At 35.3% G+C, this 22,284-nt stretch overlaps 1 protein-coding gene across 1 annotated transcript in view; it reads right to left on the minus strand.

Moving 5' to 3' along the window:
• Positions 1–22,284, minus strand: part of csgalnact1a (chondroitin sulfate N-acetylgalactosaminyltransferase 1a) — a 71,520-nt gene that overhangs the window by 28,141 nt on the left and 21,095 nt on the right. Inside the window, exon 3 of the mRNA XM_073829997.1 lies at positions 11,761–11,977. Coding sequence (XP_073686098.1) covers positions 11,761–11,977 — 217 coding nt within the window. The remainder of the gene's footprint in view (positions 1–11,760; positions 11,978–22,284) is intronic.

Below are 22,284 nucleotides of genomic sequence, written 5' to 3' on the forward strand. Positions count from 1 at the left end.
AGTGGGCATCATAAAACTACAGGGTAGCATAATTATGGCCATTATAAATCGTTAACCTTTAACATTTCTGTTTCACAAAAGATTTCAGATTATAAAAAGGTAAGCAAAAAATGGTTCTTTGACGAATCTTTGACTGAATGGTTCTTTGTGGAACCAAAAATGGTTCTTTTATAGCATCGCTTGAAGAACCTTTTGAAGCACCTTTATCTTTTAGAGTGTGAAGCAGGATGCAACAGTCCTGGCCTTGAGAAAAGCATGTACTAATGAAGACACTGTGGCAGATTTTGACAGGACAAGATCGCCCTGCGGGTCACGGAGAGCGTAGCTCCTGTGTGAAATTCCTGATATGAAGCGGCCACATTCTGATAGAAGTGTGGCAAATGTTTCGAGCTGATGCTGAACAAGATTTGCGTCTTTTTATGTCCAGTGCACAATAAAGGCATGGCTGGTTAGACTTCAGAGACGCTTCAGGGACTGACTGACATGGTGAATTTTTTGTTAGTGGAAGCCTAGCAGTTCAGATTTGGTTTAATCCATGAAAGAAAGAAAATCTTGAACGGGAAAGAGATATCTTCATGCAATTTACTGATAATAAATGTTTGGAAAGAAGTTTTTTTTTAAATTTTAGGTCTTTTTACCATTTTACTGATAACAAAACTGTTGAAAGAAGCTAAACACTGGCATGGGGCATGACCCAGGCCAGATTCAAACCTAATTTTCCCACATAAGCACCACTTCTCACTATATTTGGAGCTCATAGTTTTCTGTCACACCGCTGAGAAGAACAAAAAATACATAAATTATCATATAAATACACTAGTGTTCAAAAGTTTTAAATAAATGTATACTTTTATTTAGTTTTAAAAAATATTAAAATTGATCAAAAACAAATCTTTTTAACCCTTGGTTGTGCTCGGATCCCTGTCACACTTGTGGTGTTCATGCTCAAAATGAGCGGACTCCAAACAATTGCTTATAAATCTCTTTTATGCTAGATTTTCAACAAATGTTGGATTCAATCATTTTGTCAACTTGTTTTCTTTCAATTAGGACTGGTTTCGTCTTTCTATTTGCATCTGTTTAATCATAGGCCTTATTTATGTGAGAGTATGTACCTTGTTTTTTGAGTGAAAAAATACTTTTTTATTAATAATTTTCACAATATTAAACCAAAAATTATACAAATTTGCACTGTTTCTCACACTAGTGTGCTTTATTGCTTAATCAGGAAGTTTGCTTTTAAATGCTTTTATATTGTACAAAATTGCAAAAAGTCACACTTGTGGTGTTCCTGGATCAATAATGGCTGGACTCCAAACAACTGCTTATACTGTAAATCTCTCATTATGCTATATTATCACCAAATATTGGATTCAATCTTTTTGTCAACTTGTTTTCTTTTATTTAAGACTGGTTTTGTGTTTCTATTTGCATCTGATAAACTGTAAGCCTCATTTATCCGAAAGGAGACACCTAATTTTTTTTGAGTGAAAAAAGCATTTTTTATGAATCATTTTCACAATATGAGATAAAAAAATGAAAATGTATTTATTTAATCAGGAATTTTTTAATTAGGACTTCAATTTCACCTGAACACAACCAGAGGGTTAAATGTTAGAAAATACGAAATTCTATTTCCAATCAATTTAGTTCTTTTGAACTTTCTATTCATCAAAGAATCCTGACAAAAATGTATCAGTTTACGTAAAAATATTAAGCAGCACAATGATAATAATACTCATAATAATCATAAATGTTTCTTGAGCATCAAATCAGCATATTCGAATGATTTCTGAAGGATCATGTGACACTGAAGACGAGCAATGATGTTAAATTTTCAGCTTTGATCACAGAAAAAAATTACATTTTAAAACATATTGTGATAGTTAACAGTTATTTTAAATAGTAATAATATTTCACAATATTGCTGTTTTTACAGTATTTTTCACTAAATAAATGCAGCCTTAATGAGCATACGAAAAAAACTAGATGTAGATGCCTCTTAGAATGCTTTTTGATTGCAATATCAACATATTCCAGAACATAAACACAAAATGATTAAAACTAATAATTTCTATCTTGACTGTGCCACAAAAGTGCATGAAAAGCTAAAGGCTTTTTGTTTTGAGAGCACAAACACTATCTATATGCTGTGCTACCATGTACATGCAACAAATTAGTTTGATGGCTCTGCTTGCATTGAACTCATTCTGTATGTGAACGTAACCCACAATCCCCTGTTTGTCCTCTCCTGCCTCTGAAACGAGAATGAGGTCAAAGTGTTCGCTCAACGCCTAATATAAGACTCTTTAAACACTGCTTGGAGGCACTAATTAAAGAACAGAAATTAGATGTAAAATAGGCTGTAGTGGTTGAAGAAAAATAACAAGAAAGACTAACAGATGTAGAGGGAAAGGATTGAAGAAACTTTTTACTAACAGTGTTTTTAAAAAAAATCGCATTTTTTTTTTTTTTTTTTTTTGCAATTTTTGCTGCTACTAAAAGTTTAAGTACAGTTTAAAATTTTGACGTGTGTGACTTTGTTATTGTCTAGCAATAATCTTTACAATTAAATATACAAAATATACAATATACCACAAACTCAGTAGGGAAAATCTAGTCTGTATGGAAGCTGTCTCCGCCACTGCATGAAAAAGGGAATTGTGATTTTTTATCTCACTATTCTGACGTTTTTTCGCAATTGCCAGTTTACATCGTGATACAAACTCGCAATTCTGACTTTTTTCTCAGAAACTACGTGATTTAAACTCACAATTCTGACTTTTTTCTTAGACTTGCATGATTTAAACTCGCAATTCTGACTTTTTTCTTAGACTTGCGTGATTTAAACTTGCTATTCTGACTTTTTTCTTAGACTTGCGTGATTTAAACTCACAATTCTGACTTTTTTCTTAGACTTGCGTGATTTAAACTCGCAATTCTGACTTTTTTCTTAGACTTGCGTGATTTAAACTTGCTATTCTGACTTTTTTCTTAGACTTGCGTGATTTAAACTCACAATTCTGACTTTTTTCTTAGACTTGCGTGACTTAAACTTGCTATTCTGACTTTTTTCTTAGACTTGCGTGATTTAAACTCACAATTCTGACTTTTTTCTTAGACTTGCGTGATTTAAACTCACAATTCTGACTTTTTTCTTAGACTTGCGTGATTTAAACTCGCAATTCTGACTTTTTTCTTAGACTTGCGTGATTTAAACTTGCAATTCTGACTTTTTTCTTAAAATTCTGACTTTTTTCTTAGACTTGCGTGATTTAAACTTGCAATTCTGACTTTTTTCTTAGACTTGCGTGATTTAAACTCGCAATTCTGACTTTTTTCTTAGACTTGCGTGATTTAAACTCACAATTCTGACTTTTTTCTTAGACTTGCGTGATTTAAACTTGCTATTCTGACTTTTTCTTAGACTTGCGTGATTTAAACTCACAATTCTGACTTTTTTCTTAGACTTGCGTGACTTAAACTTGCTATTCTGACTTTTTTCTTAGACTTGCGTGATTTAAACTCACAATTCTGACTTTTTTCTTAAAATTGCGTGATTTAAACTCACAATTCTGACTTTTTTCTTAGACTTGCGTGATTTAAACTCGCAATTCTGACTTTTTTCTTAGACTTGCGTGATTTAAACTTGCAATTCTGACTTTTTTCTTAAAATTCTGACTTTTTTCTTAGACTTGCGTGATTTAAACTTGCAATTCTGACTTTTTTCTTAGACTTGCGTGATTTAAACTCGCAATTCTGACTTTTTTCTTAGACTTGCGTGATTTAAACTCACAATTCTGACTTTTTTCTTAAAATTCTGACTTTTTTCTTAGACTTGCGTGATTTAAACTTGCAATTCTGACTTTTTTCTTAAAATTCTGACTTTTTTCTTAGACTTGCGTGATTTAAACTTGCAATTCTGACTTTTTTCTTAAAATTCTGACTTTTTTCTTAGACTTGCGTGATTTAAACTTGCAATTCTGACTTTTTTCTTAAAATTCTGACTTTTTTCTTAGACTTGCGTGATTTAAACTTGCAATTCTGACTTTTTTCTTAAAATTCTGACTTTTTTCTTAGACTTGCGTGATTTAAACTCACAATTCTGACTTTTTTCTTAGACTTGCATGATTTAAACTCGCAATTCTGACTTTTTTCTTAGACTTGCGTGATTTAAACTTGCTATTCTGACTTTTTTCTTAGACTTGCGTGATTTAAACTCACAATTCTGACTTTTTTCTTAGACTTGCATGATTTAAACTCGCAATTCTGACTTTTTTCTTAGACTTGCGTGATTTAAACTTGCTATTCTGACTTTTTTCTTAGACTTGCGTGATTTAAACTCACAATTCTGACTTTTTTCTTAGACTTGCGTGACTTAAACTTGCTATTCTGACTTTTTTCTTAGACTTGCGTGATTTAAACTCACAATTCTGACTTTTTTCTTAGACTTGCGTGATTTAAACTCACAATTCTGACTTTTTTCTTAGACTTGCGTGATTTAAACTCGCAATTCTGACTTTTTTCTTAGACTTGCGTGATTTAAACTTGCAATTCTGACTTTTTTCTTAAAATTCTGACTTTTTTCTTAGACTTGCGTGATTTAAACTTGCAATTCTGACTTTTTTCTTAGACTTGCGTGATTTAAACTCGCAATTCTGACTTTTTTCTTAGACTTGCGTGATTTAAACTCACAATTCTGACTTTTTTCTTAGACTTGCGTGATTTAAACTTGCTATTCTGACTTTTTTCTTAGACTTGCGTGATTTAAACTCACAATTCTGACTTTTTTCTTAGACTTGCGTGACTTAAACTTGCTATTCTGACTTTTTTCTTAGACTTGCGTGATTTAAACTCACAATTCTGACTTTTTTCTTAGACTTGCGTGATTTAAACTCACAATTCTGACTTTTTTCTTAGACTTGCGTGATTTAAACTCGCAATTCTGACTTTTTTCTTAGACTTGCGTGATTTAAACTTGCAATTCTGACTTTTTTCTTAAGATTCTGACTTTTTTCTTAGACTTGCGTGATTTAAACTTGCAATTCTGACTTTTTTCTTAGACTTGCGTGATTTAAACTCGCAATTCTGACTTTTTTCTTAGACTTGCGTGATTTAAACTCACAATTCTGACTTTTTTCTTAAAATTCTGACTTTTTTCTTAGACTTGCGTGATTTAAACTTGCAATTCTGACTTTTTTCTTAAAATTCTGACTTTTTTCTTAGACTTGCGTGATTTAAACTTGCAATTCTGACTTTTTTCTTAAAATTCTGACTTTTTTCTTAGACTTGCGTGATTTAAACTTGCAATTCTGACTTTTTTCTTAGACTTGCGTGATTTAAACTCGCAATTCTGACTTTTTTCTTAGACTTGCGTGATTTAAACTTGCAATTCTGACTTTTTTCTTAGACTTGCGTGATTTAAACTCACAATTCTGACTTTTTTCTTAGACTTGCGTGATTTAAACTTGCTATTCTGACTTTTTTCTTAGACTTGCGTGATTTAAACTCACAATTCTGACTTTTTTCTTAGACTTGCATGATTTAAATTTGCAATTCTGACTTTTTTCTTAGACTTGCGTTATTTAAACTCGCAATTCTGACTTTTTTCTTAGACTTGCTTGATTTAAACTTGCAATTCTGACTTTTTTCTTAAAATTCTGACTTTTTTCTTAGACTTGCGTGATTTAAACTCATAATTTCAACTTTTTTCTTAGACTTGCGTGATTTAAACTTGCAATTCTGACTTTTTTCTTAAAATTCTGACTTTTTTCTTAGACTTGCGTGATTTAAACTTGCAATTCTGACTTTTTTCTTAGACTTGCGTGATTTAAACTCGCAATTCTGACTTTTTTCTTAGACTTGCGTGATTTAAACTCACAATTCTGACTTTTTTCTTAAAATTCTGACTTTTTTCTTAGACTTGCGTGATTTAAACTTGCAATTCTGACTTTTTTCTTAAAATTCTGACTTTTTTCTTAGACTTGCGTGATTTAAACTTGCAATTCTGACTTTTTTCTTAAAATTCTGACTTTTTTCTTAGACTTGTGTGATTTAAACTTGCAATTCTGACTTTTTTCTTAAAATTCTGACTTTTTTCTTAGACTTGCGTGATTTAAACTTGCAATTCTGACTTTTTTCTTAGACTTGCGTGATTTAAACTCGCAATTCTGACTTTTTTCTTAGACTTGCGTGATTTAAACTTGCTATTCTGACTTTTTTCTTAGACTTGCGTGATTTAAACTCACAATTCTGACTTTTTTCTTAGACTTGCATGATTTAAACTTGCAATTCTGACTTTTTTCTTAGACTTGCGTGATTTAAACTCGCAATTCTGACTTTTTTCTTAAAATTCTGACTTTTTTCTTAGACTTGCGTGATTTAAACTCATAATTTCAACTTTTTTCTTAGACTTGCGTGATTTAAACTCGCAATTCTGACTTTTTTCTTAAAATTCTGACTTTTTTCTTAGACTTGCGTGATTTAAACTCACAATTCTGACTTTTTTCTTAGACTTGCGTGATTTAAACTTGCAATTCTGACTTTTTTCTTAGACTTGCGTTATTTAAACTCGCAATTCTGACTTTTTTCTTAGACTTGCTTGATTTAAACTTGCAATTCTGACTTTTTTCTTAGACTTGCATGATTTAAACTCGCAATTCTGACTTTTTTCTTAGACTTGCTTGATTTAAACTTGCAATTCTGACTTTTTTCTTAGACTTGCTTGATTTAAACTTGCAATTCTGACTTTTTCTTAGACTTGCGTGATTTAAACTCACAATTCTGACTTTTTTCTTAGACTTGCATGATTTAAACTTGCAATTCTGACTTTTTTCTTAGACTTGCGTTATTTAAACTCGCAATTCTGACTTTTTTCTTAGACTTGCTTGATTTAAACTTGCAATTCTGACTTTTTTCTTAGACTTGCGTGATTTAAACTCGCAATTCTGACTTTTTTCTTAAAATTCTGACTTTTTTCTTAGACTTGCGTGATTTAAACTCATAATTTCAACTTTTTTCTTAGACTTGCATGATTTAAACTCGCAATTCTGACTTTTTTCTTAAAATTCTGACTTTTTTCTTAGACTTGCGTGATTTAAACTCACAATTCTGACTTTTTTCTTAGACTTGCGTGATTTAAACTTGCAATTCTGACTTTTTTCTTAGACTTGCGTTATTTAAACTCGCAATTCTGACTTTTTTCTTAGACTTGCTTGATTTAAACTTGCAATTCTGACTTTTTTCTTAGACTTGCATGATTTAAACTCGCAATTCTGACTTTTTTCTTAGACTTGCTTGATTTAAACTTGCAATTCTGACTTTTTTCTTAGACTTGCTTGATTTAAACTTGCAATTCTGACTTTTTTCTTAGACTTGCGTGATTTAAACTCGCAATTCTGACTTTTTTCTTAAAATTCTGACTTTTTTCTTAGACTTGTGTGATTTAAACTTGCAATTCTGACTTTTTTCTTAGACTTGCGTGATTTAAACTCGCAATTCTGACTTTTTTCTTAAAATTCTGACTTTTTTCTTAAAATTCTGACTTTTTTCTTAGACTTGCGTGATTTAAACTCATAATTTCAACTTTTTTCCTCCGAATTGCATGATACAAACTCAAAACTTTTTTCTCAGAATTCCGTGCTATAAATTTGCAATTATTACATTTTTCTTACGATTGAGTGCTACAAACTCTAAATGCAAATTATAAAGTCAGAATTGCGAGTTTGTATCACGCAAATATTTTTTCTTAGAATTACATGAAACAAACTCGCAATTTTGACTTATTCCTCAGAATTACGTGAAATAAAACTCGCAATTTTGAGTTATAAAGTTTAGCTACAATAATTTTTTTTTTTATTCAGTGGTGGAAATGGGCTCCTATAAGTCTCTGTATTTAAATAATATAAAATGCAAAATCTGTATGCAAATGAACTAAATGTAAATTCAACAAAGAAAGATGACAAAGAAAGATGACAATTGCAATCCAAATCCAAGATGGCGGCGCGCATAGACGCAGCGGCTGGGAGCTCTCTGAGATGGAACTACATTTTATTGACACTTTTGTTTGTGTGCTGGGAAATCAATTTGGGGACACTAGAGACTATTTGTTACTCCCGTGAATCATTGATTTATATTGGGATGACTCAACAACAATCGGTAACGATCACCTTCCAGCATACGTATGGAATTCCAGCGGAGATTACTAGGACATCGGGGTCTCCGTGGATTACTATACCCAGTAGCAGGCGTCGGAGGCAGCGGAAAGACCGTAAACAAAAACGAGGATGCAGGGCTGGCATTTTAGCACGGCTAAAGAGGAACCCTCATAGACCACCACTCCCCAGTCTCTTCATCTCTAATGCAAGATCCTTAAACAACAAAATGGATGAGTTGAGACTTTATATAACAACACGGTCAACTACACAAGAAAGCTGCGTGATGATTATCACCGAGACTTGGTTACATTCTGGAGTCCCCAATGCAGCTATTGAGCTAGCGGGTCGCGCCGTACATCGTAGCGATAGGACTGAGAACTCCGGTAAGAGTAGGGGGGGTGGATTGTGTGTTTATACAAACAACAAATGGTGCACAAACACTGCAATTGTTGCTGAACATTGTTCTCCAGATTTAGAGCTGTTGGCAGTTAAATGTAGGCCTTTTTATCTGCCACGGGAGATGTCTGTTGTTATTGTGATTGCCGTGTATATACCACCAGATGCAAATGGAAATGTAGCACTTGGCTATATGCTAACAGCTATAAATAAGCAACAGAACACTTATCCCGATGGGGTGTTTATAGTGGCTGGTGATTTTAATCATGTTAACTTGAAGACTGTGTTTCCACGGTTTGAACAACATGTGAAATGCCCCACCAGGGGGGTGAACACATTGGATTGTGTTTATTCCAACATTCCTAAAGCTTTTAGAGCATTGCCCCTCCCTCACCTGGGACAGTCTGATCACCTGTCACTTTTTTTAATTCCAGCATACTGCCCCATTATTAAGAAACAAAAGGCTGTTGTTAAAACAGTTAAAACCTGGTCGGATGGAGCAGCTTCACAGTTGCAGGACTGTTTTCAAAGGACAGATTGGGGCTTATTTTCCTCTCAGGACCTGGATGAATATACATCTACTGTGCTCTTCTATATCAGATGGTGTGTGGGAGTTGTAACTAATGATAAACGCATCCGTGTCTACCCAAACAGGAAGCCATGGATGACAAAGGAGGTTCAACTTCTCTTGAAAGATCGTAATGTGGCATTCAAGTCTGGTGATAAAGAATTGTATAGTGCTTCCAGATGTAAACTCAAGAAAGGGATAAAATTAGCTAAAGCTGCCTATAAACAGAAGATAGAGGATCACTTTGACGCAAGGGACTCATCACGCATGTGGCAGGGTCTGCATCATATAACAAACTGCAAAGGAAGTAGAGAACATATGACAGCGAGTAGTATCACACTGGCTGAGGAACTGAACTGTTTTTTTGCCCGATTTGAGAGGAAATCGGACAACGCAATTTCACTACAGCTGGAGTCTGTTGACCACCCGCTCATCTTCCAGACTCATCAGGTTAGGCAGGTTTTGAAAACAACAAATGCCAGAAAGGCGGCTGGACCGGATGGAATCCCAGGTAGGGTCCTCCGGGACTGTGCACATCAGCTTGAAGATGTTTTCACAGACATTTTTAATCTTTCACTGGCACACACTGTTGTTCCAACCTGTCTTAAAACTGCCACTATTATTCCCATACCTAAGCAGTCCAGTATCACTTCTCTAAATGATTACAGGCCAATAGCACTAACTCCGATCATATCCAAATGCTTTGAAAGACTCATCCTGGGATATATTAAATCTGTCCTTCCCTCTATATTTGACCCACATCAATATGCATACAGGCAAAATAGATCCACAGAGGATGCAGTAAATACAGTACTTCATATTGCATTGGAACATCTGGAACAGAAGGACACATATGTAAGGATGCTCTTTGTGGACTATAGTTCTGCCTTTAATACTATCATCCCTAGCAGGTTAGTCACAAAAATGCGGGAGGTGGGTCTCAGCGATCAAATATGTTGGTGGACCATGGACTTTCTCAGGAACCGCTCACAGAATGTGAGATTGATTTCGCACACCTCCACAAGTCTTACTCTTAGTACTGGAGCACCGCAGGGATGTGTGCTGAGCCCTTTGTTATACTCTCTCTATACACACGATTGTACAGCAGCACACCCCACGAATGCAATTATCAAGTTTGCGGATGACACAACACTTGTGGGGCTTATCTCACAGGGCAATGAAGCTGCCTATAGAGATGAAGTGTCTAGGCTGGTCGAGTGGTGCTCAGACAACAATTTGTCTCTTAACATCAAGAAGACAAAGGAGTTGGTTATAGACTTCAGGCGACATCAAGAAGAACCCCAGGCCTTGGCAATAAAGGGAGAGGAGGTGGAAAGAGTGTCCAGCTTTAAGTTTCTGGGCATTCATGTCAGCGAAGACCTTAAATGGACAGTTAACACTAATGCTCTGGTCAAAAAGGCCCAACAGAGACTTTACTTTCTACGAACTCTGAGGAAGGCCCATCTCTCTGCCAGACTATTGAAATCATTTTATCACTGTACAGTAGAAAGTATATTAACATACTGTATTACAGCATGGTATGGAAATTGTTCTGTGGCCGATAGAGCTGCACTTCAAAGGGTTATTAAAAGCTCCCAAAAGACTATTGGACTTCCACTGCCTCACCTTAAGGACATATACAGGCTTCGCTGTCATAGCAGAGCCTGTACCATCATCAAGGACAATACCCATCCTTTTCATAACGTCTTTGCACTGCTCCCATCTGGGAGACGTTATAGGGCTTTAAAGACTCGCACCTCCAGATTTAGGAACAGTTTTTTTCCAGCAGTAATACGTGAACTGAATTCCTATATTTAAGGTTGCCTTCTACAGATTCTTATCATTTGAAGGATAGACTGAGCACATTAATGAAATGCACAAGTCACTTTAATATTGGTGTTTTTTTTTTTTTTTTTTGAATGTATGTGAATATAGTTACCTTCTTATGAGAGAGATGCAATTTCGTTGTATGTTAACATGCAATGACAATAAAGGGATATTGATATTGATATTGATTGATATGATTTTAATTGACACTGGCGACTGGAATTCGACTGAAATGGCTACTGAAAATTAGCTATGTTATTAGCTAATAAACATTTATTTAACATAGTTATTTTAAATGATAATAATATTTCACAATATTATTGTTTTTCCTGTATTTTTAGTCAAATAAATGTAGCTTTTAGTTGGCAAATACTGTAATATCCAATATATTAAAATATCCAATACTGATATTTTAATGCTTAACTTGGCACATTAACACAAAAATAATTTTAAAAAATTGAGACCATTTTAATCATGACTGAGCCACAAAAGCACGTTTGTGTTGAGTGTACAAAAATGCTACTCTGAACTGAACGTGAATTAACTGAATATAAATTTAACAGATAATGATGACATTGCTATATGATTTGAATTTTAGAGTCAATAACAGTAGTCAACAATAACAGGTAATGGCTTATGAAAAATATCTAATGGTTCTTACAACAATCTCATTTTTAATACTAATGTGTACCTTTTTTATGAAAAGTGCTGGGAGAATAGACAGTATGAATTGTGAACAAGACAGAAAATAAAGGTGCAGAGAAGGATAAACAACAGATAATAACAGAGAACGAAAAGAATGAGTGGAGTCACCTGAAGTTGTGCATGAACTGTTTGAATTTGTCGGCTCTCTGGGACAGAGGCAGCACAATGTTAATGGGCATGTTGGCCGTCTCCACCAGCTCACTTTTCACTTTCATGAGGGGACCGAAGGGGCGGAAGAGAAGCAGCCTGCGGAACTCCTGTTTCTGCTCTCCGCGGAAGGTCAGCTCGTACAGCGTGCCCTTGTCCTTCTCAGTGCGCGCAATGCCTGCCGTGATGAAGAGACATTGAGAACAGTGAAGAAAAGAAGCGATTTTACCAAACACCCACATGTGGACGCACACAAGCGAAGCACAATTTCAAAGAAGTCTAAAGCTCAAGGACAAGTACTACAAAGATAAACACAAAGACACAAGCAAGAAGGAAGACATGCACGTCAAGTCTATACGAATACAGGCATTCAAAAGCCTGTCACAAATCTCTTGATGGAAAAACCCAGAGGAATGTATTATTTTATACTGTTCAGTGGTTCATGAGACATGGAGTTTTCAGTTATGTTAGTATCAACCTTTAGTGTTTTTACTAAATTATTTTAGGAGAAATGTACATATACACAAATCAGGGATGTTTCTTCTGAAGAGGAAAGAGACACAGTGTCTTCTAAAAAAACACACCTCCTCTAGTACAAAAATAAGACAACACCAGTATAAAAAAACATAACATTAAAAAGTATAAACCACTACTTTTCTAAAAAACATTGTCCAACAGCGACACCAGCAGGTAAAGTTACAGCGGGAGTCTGCGTCTCTCTCGCCTCACCTGAGCCCATTGAGTTTTAACAGACCCCCTAAAGTGTGCCACAAGGTGGGGGGTAATTGAGAATGAATGGGGGAAAGTCATGTGAGAGGAGGCAATGCCTCCATTGTGATTTAATTGGATATGACTGGTTATGTTCGGCTGTGATTGGTTTATGCAATAAATATCGCCTCGTGTATTTCACTCTAAATGAACAACATAATGCCGTTAACGGGAAGACTAATTTAATAAAGTAAGTAAACAACTCAAACACTTAGATATAACCATTTTGTGGTATCAAAATAAGACTTGAAATTGACTTGAATGGCATGAAAATAGGATCTGTGGGAGTTTTTAGTGAGTAATCAGCTTGGTGAAATTTAAAGGGGTCATATGATGCGATTTCATGTTTTCTTTTGTCTTTGGAGTGTTACAAGCTGTTTGTGCATTTATAAGATCTGTAAGGTAGCAAAGACTAAAGTCTCAAACCGAAAGAGCTATTCTTAAAGTTAAGACTTCCTGAAACAGCTCATTCAAACACGGCCTCACAAATCTGTCACGGTGTGGGAAGATTTGCATAACACTGCCCAAACGTATACACAAAGAAAGAAGGCATAACTTTTATTCTCGCTGTAGTATTGTTGCAGCCACCACCATGTCGTGGAGATACTGTGTTTCATTGCGAAAGCAAAACTACTTTGTTTGGCCTTCCAAATGACTACACAATTAAAAATCAGACGGTTTTAGAACAGTGCAACACAAAATACAAGTGTGTTTAGTGCATTTTAAACTTTGCAAGGAGCAGTCTGGTGATTCTGACCCACAGCCTGTAAGTACATTTTCATATTTAAAGAATTTGCTACTGACTATTCAAACGTGAGTTTTGAGCAGTGTAGAGTAGTGCTTGTTGTTTGTAGTTTCTGCAATCACAAATGCAGACACGCAAAAAGACAGAATAATTATGTAGTAGTTGTTGGTGCCGTTAGCCTTGTGGGCAGCGCGCCGACATACAGCGCCGTTGTGCTCCAGGCATCCAGGGTTCGAATCCCGACTCAAGGACCTTTCCCGATCCCACCTCCCATCTTTCTCACACTTTGTTTCCTGTCACTTCTGATCTTTCCCATCTCAATAAAGGCCAAAAATAAATCTAGTTTTATTTAATTACTATAATAATAGTAATGATGTCCTCACTAGATGCAACAAATGCTTAATTTATAATAATGGGTTTTATTGTTTTTGTTTCATCGTGCCAGGACACGGCATCACAACATGGTAAGGGGCATAACATTTCCATGCTTAAGGTATTTGGCCAATCACAGTGCACCAGATAGCTGGCTAAATAGAGCACACCACACTTTTCAGAACGATAATGTGTTTTTTTTTTGAGCCTTAAATCCTGAGACACATTGCATTACACCAATTACACAAAATTATGTTCTTTTTAGCAACATCATATGACCCCTTTAAAGTAAATCTCAGTGTCTGTGACCAATATTTATCCAGCCTTGATAACTGATAAAAGTGAAAACTGATAACTGAACTGAAAAATTCTAAAATAGTTCAAAGTTAACCATTTTAAAAAAAATAGCTGAATATAAGTTCACAAACAAAATGTATTGTTTAAATTCATACTGATACAGTTATTATTTTGGAAAGACTAAAAAAACACTAGCTTGATGAGATTCATACTTGGCTTTAATAAATAGAACGTAAAAAAAAATATAAAATAGATTTTTCTGATAGCGCAAGTCATGTTTATTTAACCAGGAAAACATTTAATTCAAACAAACCAACAAACTTTGAGTTGCCTCCTCACTTCAGAATACCACACTGAACTTCTCGCGAAAATGTACACCCTAATTCATAACGTGTGCGCACATCAATTTGCTATTAACCTCGTTCTAATGTTAATGAATTTGGAGTTTTCTAAATGAGCGACTATGTGCTTGCAGTTAGTCATTTGCATAAAAAACCAAGCCATCTCCATATAAGGGCCTTCTGGGCAATCTTGCGACACTCTCAGCAAACATAAAGTCACGCTTTTGCCAGAGAGCACATGTGGCAAAATCTGCATTTGTTATATAGAGAAGCCTTGCAACTCAAGCTACAGCACAGATTTTCTTACTCTTTTACTGTATATGACAAAATATATATAAGAAGAAATAGGTATGTATGAAATTTCATGTTAACACAATGAGGCCAACCAGAGTTTGTAATTATTATGTTGGCAGTGAGAACGCTGGTTCCTAAGAGAAGAAATTGTTGAATTAAGTGGTTATTTTTGTTTTATTTGCACACAAAAAATATTCTTCCAGCTTCATAACATTACAGTTAAACCACTGGTGTCACATGGACTATTTTAACCATGTCCTTACTACTTTTCTGGGCCTTGAACATGTCAGTTGTGTTGCTGTTCTGAAGATGAGCAAAGGTCTTATGTGTTTGGAACACCTTGAGGGTGAGTAACTAATGACAGAATTTTCATTTTTGAGTGAATTGTCCATGTAATAGTGCAGCCCTAATCTTGGTTGTTTCTCCTAGACAGCAGCATAGAGAACATAAAGAGATGTTCACTGAAGTCTCAGATTTCTCTCATGAGAAGACACTACCAAAATCTGCAATTAAAAGTCAGACTCCAGTTTGAAATAATCAAATTTCTCATCAAATTCTTGTGAAGATCAAATGATATGTGCTATGCTGAGACATGGTATTAGCATAAGGGATTTCTGAGAAATCATCTGCGCAGATGTTGATGCCAGGAGCACCAGGTCATCTGAGGCTTGGGTAACATCCCTGGTTATAACTTACAATAAAAGCATCTGGAAGGTGGTCACGCATGGAGATCATGAAAAACAGATTTCACTCGGTACTTTCATGCTTTTGAAAATGATCCTGTACTGTGCAGCATCAAATGCGTATTGTTCAGTTCCCATATCACTGTTTTTGCCGGTGCTATAAAAGGCACAAAGACTCTCATTATAAAAGGAAAATACACTCACGCACAGTTTGCACAAAACATTCCTATTCCCTTAAAGGTCATATAATGGCAGTCAATGGGCTCCACGGCTTTGAGAGTAAAAAAAAAAACATACACAGACAAAACCAAATTAAACCCTGCGGCTCGTGATGATACATCGAGGTCTTAACACACGAAACAATCAGTCTGTTCAAGAAACTGAACAGTATTTATATAATGTTTTACCTCATTAGCATAGTAGACGCATGCACGGAAGCGATCTGTCTAGCGTATGCATAACTCATTGTTTAGAGATTGTGTATACGACGGCTACTCAAAATGGTAATTACTATTGTATTACTATTACTATTGTTGCAACTGATTAAAAACTAAAAGATTTTGTTTGCTTGCGCAAACTCATCCAGGAGTGTTGACTTTTCACAGACCCCCAATTTTTGAGCCTGATCGACTGCAGTTATGTTTGCTTTCTCTTTGTCACGCGCCGGCTGTTGTGAACATGCTCAAGACAGTTGGACATTGCAGTGGATCAGAAGTCAAATATTATATAAATACTAGGGGTGGCACGGTACATGAAAAAACATCCGAACCGTTCGGTGGAGTGCTGCAGGTTACGTCACATGTAGAAATGGCAAGTGGGAGAGATAAGGAAGGCTGCCCGGAGTTGGAGGATGCGCCAGCGTCGTATAAGCGGCCGTTCACGTGTAGCGTCTTTTGCGTGCTCAAGTTCGTTATTTCAAATTTAGGAAATTTCCATTTCTCATAATGGAAGCGACGCGGTCGTGCCACATCGAGATAAAAACATCTGAACTTTTCAGAATGCCGCAAGTGCACCGCAGGTCATGTGACATGAACGAACCAACCAACCACTTGTTTAAAAGATGGAGCTTAAAGATTTCCTCTCTTTTTCTTTTAAAAGATACAATTTTTGAAGTTGGCAGTTTGTAAATGCAAGTTAATTCTTCAGTTCAATCTTTATGTGCTAAAAAGGCACACAAACACTGGCTGTTGTGAACACGCTCAGGACAGTTGGACATTGCAGTGTATCCGAGGTAAAAAATGTTATAAATACTGTTCAGTTCCTTGCACAGACCAATTGTTTGGTGTCTTAAGACCTCAATGTATCGTCACGAGCCACAAAGTTTAATTTGGTTTTGTCTGTGTATGTTTTTTCGATTCTCAAAGCTGTGGAGCCCATTCATTGCCATTATATGACTGACAGACTGCAACGGTTTGAGTTAAAAATCTTCGTTTGTGATCTACTGAAGAAACAAAGTCACCTACATCTTGGATGGGTAAGCAGATAAAGATTTTTGGGTGAACTATATCCCTGTAGGGGGGATCATCTTGAGGAAACAACATAAAAACATACTTCACAGCTTCATACTGTACTTGATTAGCTTTGGTAGCACAGTGTGGAAATACCGCATTATGATCTACTATGGGAAATATGTGCATATAATTTGTAATAAATTTGTGTGAAAGTTGCTATGGTGTTCTAAGCAGTGTTTACATTGTTTCTGTCCAAATCCCTAACCCTAAGCAGCAACAGAAGTGATGCTTGCCTGCACAAACTAGCAAACTGGAATAATTCTCATGTCCAGCCCTTTCCATCCCACACATAAAATGCATTTATGAGAAAAGCAGGGCCATTAGGGAAGCCATCCGAATCAATACAAGCTACTAACGGAAAAGACATCAAAGCGTAACCCGCAGGCTCACCCTCACTTAAAAACAAGCTACGGTAAATAAGACACAACAAAAATCACGTGAGTTACTGAACACTGGTAACATTAGCTCTGGATAAAGCTGCACTTTTAAACAGGAACTGTGATTTTTTTTTTTTTTTTGTCTCTAAATTGGATTGTGCCACCACAAAATCGGTCTGGGTAAAGGAGCACTATATACAGTTAGCCAACAGAGATAATGGGCACAGGATAATGAGAGAGATACATGTATCCCTGAGGGATGGGGTGGGAGAGTTATTTTGTGGGTAGAAAAGATACGCTTTCTGTAAACATTCCTGTTTGCTGAAGCACCGTTTCAATGGACAAGCCTCCTGTGTTTTTTTAGGGCCGTATATTTTTAGAATGTCCAATAATATTATTCAGGCTTGTTCGGTGTTAGCAAGACGGCTGGGTAAATTGACATTGTGTCTGGACACCGAGTTGTAAGTTAATACAGACACGGCCTTGGCTCTTTTTGAATATTTTACAGGCTCTACATTGTTGATGTGAAGTAGAGTGGGTCTGTTCAGTTCTACAGTTGAAAAAGAGCTCAGAAGAGGCTTGAATTGACAAGCAGAGGCTTAGCAATAGGCCCTGCATTTTGAGGGGGCCCCTGGGGGTTGATCCTTTAAATAATCGGAAATGTTACAGTTAAAGTCAAAAGTTTACATACGCACTTTGCATATTCTGCGAAATGTTACTTATTTTACCAAAATAACAAGGATCATACAAAATGCTTGTTATTTTTAAATTAGTACTGATCTAAACAAGATACCTAAAATACATTTGCATATAGTCCACAAGAGAAAATAATAGTTGAATTTATAAAAATGGCCCTGTTTAAACTTCAAAAGTTTTAACTTGATTCTTACTACTGTGTTGTTACCTGAATGATCCACAGCTGTGTTTTTTACTTTTTAGTGACAGTTTTTTCTGAGTTTTTTCTTGATTTTGAGATCCATCTTTTCACACTGAGGACATCTGAGGGACTCATATGCAACTATTACAGAAGGTTCAAATGCTCTCTGGTGCTTCAGAAGGAAAAGCAATGCATTAAGAGCCAGGGGTGCAAACTTTTGAACAGAATGAGGATGTGTACATTTTTCTTATTTTGCCTAAATATCATATTTTTTTTAATTTAGTACTGCCCTTCTGAAGCTACAAAAGACATAAAATAAGTTAAGTTTACCCTGATCTTCGAATTAATGAATTGTTTTTCCTTCTGAAGCATCAGGGAGTGCTTGATTCTTCTGTAATAGTTGCATATGAGTCCCTCAGTTGTCCTCAGTCAGTGTGAAAAGATGGATCTCAAAATCCAAGTCATTGTTGGAAAGGGTTCAAATACACAGAAACGCTGAAAAACCAAAGAATTTGTGGGACCCAAAGGATTTTTCTAAAGAACAACGGCAGTTAAACAGTTCAGGACAAACAAGGGACTCATGAACAATTATCACAGCTGTGGATTATTTAGGTAACAATACAGTATTAAGAATCAAGAGTATGAAAACTTTTGAACAGGGTCATTTTTATAAATTCAACTATTCTTTCTCTTGTACAAGAGAAAGAATAGTTGAATTTGTGAAATATTTTATTCAGGTCTGTACTAAATAAAATATAACATGCATTTTGTATCCCTCTTATTTTGGTCAAATGATTAACATTTTGCAGATTCTGCAAGGTGTATGTAAACTTTTGACTGTATTAACAAAGTGCATACAGCACACTTTGTTGGCAGAGGCAGTTTACAGTAATTTCTCCCACCAGTGTCTGGTTGGGATATACAAAATTCCAAAAGACGCACGATACAAAACAGAAACAGTAGCGTATAGTAGTTTTAGATAGTTAGAGATACTATGTAGCACTCTTCCTAATATATTCTTGCTCACAAGTTCAGCATTAAGGTTGATTTGCTATTTAACACCAGCTAGACCAGCAACAAAACAGCATAAGCTAGCATGAAAATTCGGCAGTTGTTTGTTACGTTCAGGTAAAGTTCACCACCACTTTTCATATTAGCTAACTCTAACTCTTGCAGTCACCTAGTCTTGAAAAGTTTATGCAAATTTCACCATATCTCATTTCTAGCATTTCCGATTCTGTTGCTGGGAACAGTCATTTATGACTAAACAAGGTGCACAGCAGCATGAATGATGTATTTCCTGTAATGCCTATAACCACTGAGATGCGTCACTTTCTCTCTGGAGGAAATAGCAGAGATGAGACAGTCTGAACATGAAACAGCTGTGTACATTTCCTAGAGTCATCACAGGATATCCTGGCTTTTAGCGTGTTAGCATACTGCTACAGGATGCTCTATTGTTTTGCTGTTTTAATTCTGAGGATGCAAGAAACACATTGTACAAGTCTTGCAATGTGCTTCAGAGATTACTTTGAACAATTTTCTCTAAATACGTAAGACGTGCTCTTGACTTTATCAATAGTCTACAGACATGCAGTCCAGTTTTCTTGTGGAGCCGTATTAGAGGTGAAGTGTGTCATCTCTGCACTAGCAGCACTAAATGGAATACAAAAAATTATGTTTCCAAACAGGCTAATGAAAACTCCTACCTTGCATTCTAAACCACTTCAAACTTACACCATATATGCAGTCACACTAAATTAATTTTTAAATCATCCGTTCCAAAGATGAACGAAAGTCTTACGGGCTTGGGATGTAATAAAAGGAGAAGTTCACTTCCAGAACAAAAATTTACATATAATTTACTCACCGCCTTGTCATCCAAGATGTTCCTGTCTTTCTTTCTTCAGTCTTAAAGAAATTATTTTTTGAGGAAAACATTTTAGGATTTCTGTCCATATAGTGGACTTCTATGGTGCCCCCGAGTTTGAACTTCCAAAATACAGTTTAAATGCAGCTTCAAAGGGCTCTAAATGATACCAGTCGATGAAGAAGGGTCTTATTTAGCTAAATGATTTGTTATTTTCTAAACAAAAACAAAAACAATTTATATACTTTTTAACCTCAAATGCTCGTCTTGTCCAGCTCTGTGTGAACTCTGTGCATTCCAGTTTAAGACAGTTAGGGTATGTCGAAATACTCCCATCTCATTTTCTAATCAGAACCATCCTACATCGCTGCAGAAGTACCAACCCAGTTTACAAAGTGAACATGAAAGAAGATCAAACGCTCTTCACAAAAAAGGTCCTGCAAACAGTGAAGGTCCTACAAACAACGATGTAAGGCAATTTTGAAGTTGGAGAAAACAAGATGAGCATTTGAGGTTAAAAATTATATGAATTGTCAATTTTTTCAGAAAATAACTGATCGTATCGCTAGATAAGACCCTTTTTCCTTGACTGGGATTTAGAGCCCTTTGAAGCTGCATTTAAACTGCATTTTGGCAGTTCCAACTTGGGGGCACCATAGAAGTCCACTATATGGACAGAAATCCTAAAATGTTTTTAACATAACTTAAAAAACAATTTCTTTACGACTGAAGAAAGAAAGACAGTAGTAAATTTTCTGTAAATTGTTGCTCTAGAAGTAAAATTCCCCTTTAATTACTCACCCTCCTGTCGTTCCAAACCTGAAAAATCGTTCTTCTTCGGAAAACAAATTAGGATATTTTTGATGAAATCCAAGAGCTTTCTGGCCCTGCATAGACAGAAACACAACTTACATGTTCAAGGCCCAGAAATGTAGTGAGGACGTCATTAAAATAGTCAATGTGAGATCAGTGGTTCAACCATAATGTTATGAAGCTACGAGAATACTTTTGTGCGCAAAAAAATAAAAATAATGACTTTATTTAACCATTTCTACTCTTCTGGGTCAGTCTTTGGCGGTTGAAAGTGTTTAGGGCTGGATGATATAACCTAAAATCACGCAAGAGTATGTTTTTAATGAGAAAGTATAACAAAATAACTGTCATGGGAAAATTACATCGGTTAGAGGTTCTGAATTTTGGTTTTGATTACTTTTCAATTAATCATCCAGCCCTAGATGTGATATGGACTATTTTAACGATGCCCTTACTACCTTTCTGGGTCTTGAACGTGGTATTTGCATTGCTGTCTATGCAGGGTCAGAAAGCTTTCAGATTTCATCAGAAATATCTTAATTTGTGTTCTGAAGACGAACGAATCCTTATGGTTTTGTAACGACATGAGGGTGAGTAATTAATGACAGAATTTTCATTTTTGGCTGAACTAACCCTTTAACTTGAATTGAACCTGGAATACACCTATAAGTAGGGCTGTGCAATATGGACAAAATAATCATATTGCGATTTTTTGAAGGAATATTGCGATTGCGATTTTATTTGCGATTTTTTTTTTTTTTTCAAACAAGCTACATACATACATTCTAAATGTATTCAGTGCACAATAAGTGCATAACAAAACATTTCACCATGAAATAACATAGTATTAAGTTTAATAAACAAAACTGTAGTAAAATTGTCTTTAAAACAGACAACATAAAATAAATAAGCCATTTTACTTTTTTCCCGGCACTTTAGCCTACTTTGTGCAATAACGAATACATTCATTTCAGTGGAAAAATAAGTCCAAAACTCTCTATTTTAACATTTTGAGGGTTCTAAAATCTTTTGCTTTTTTTTTTTTTTTTTTTTTTTTTTTTTAGAAATTCTTATGTTTTAATTTTTCTGATAATGAAAAAGCATAAACATTTATTTATTTTTAATCAAATGAAAAATAAACCCTTTTAATTTGTCAAACAAACAGAAATTTACTGTTAAAATCAATGCGTGGAAGAAAAATTATGTTCAGTTTAAAACGTTTAAATAATAATTAAGTGGTTAATCTTGTTGTAATTTTTTTTATCATATATATATTATTTTATGTAAATTATTTAAATAGGAATATATAAACACCTACATTATACTGTACAAAAGTAATACAGGACTAATATTGTTCTGTTACATGTTAAACCGTACTTTTATTTTGACAGGTTGCAGTGAAGTTTCTGTGTGTATATGATGCTAGTTTTCTCAAATGAAACGGTAAAAGTGAAACTCACAGCAGCGATTTGGCGATTGAGTTTATCTGTTCATGTGAGATGCAAATGCCAAAAATTAGCGGGAGCATCACGTGTGC

The sequence above is a fragment of the Garra rufa genome, chromosome 23 (assembly GCF_049309525.1).
Source record: "Garra rufa chromosome 23, GarRuf1.0, whole genome shotgun sequence".
Lineage (NCBI taxonomy): Eukaryota > Metazoa > Chordata > Actinopteri > Cypriniformes > Cyprinidae > Garra > Garra rufa.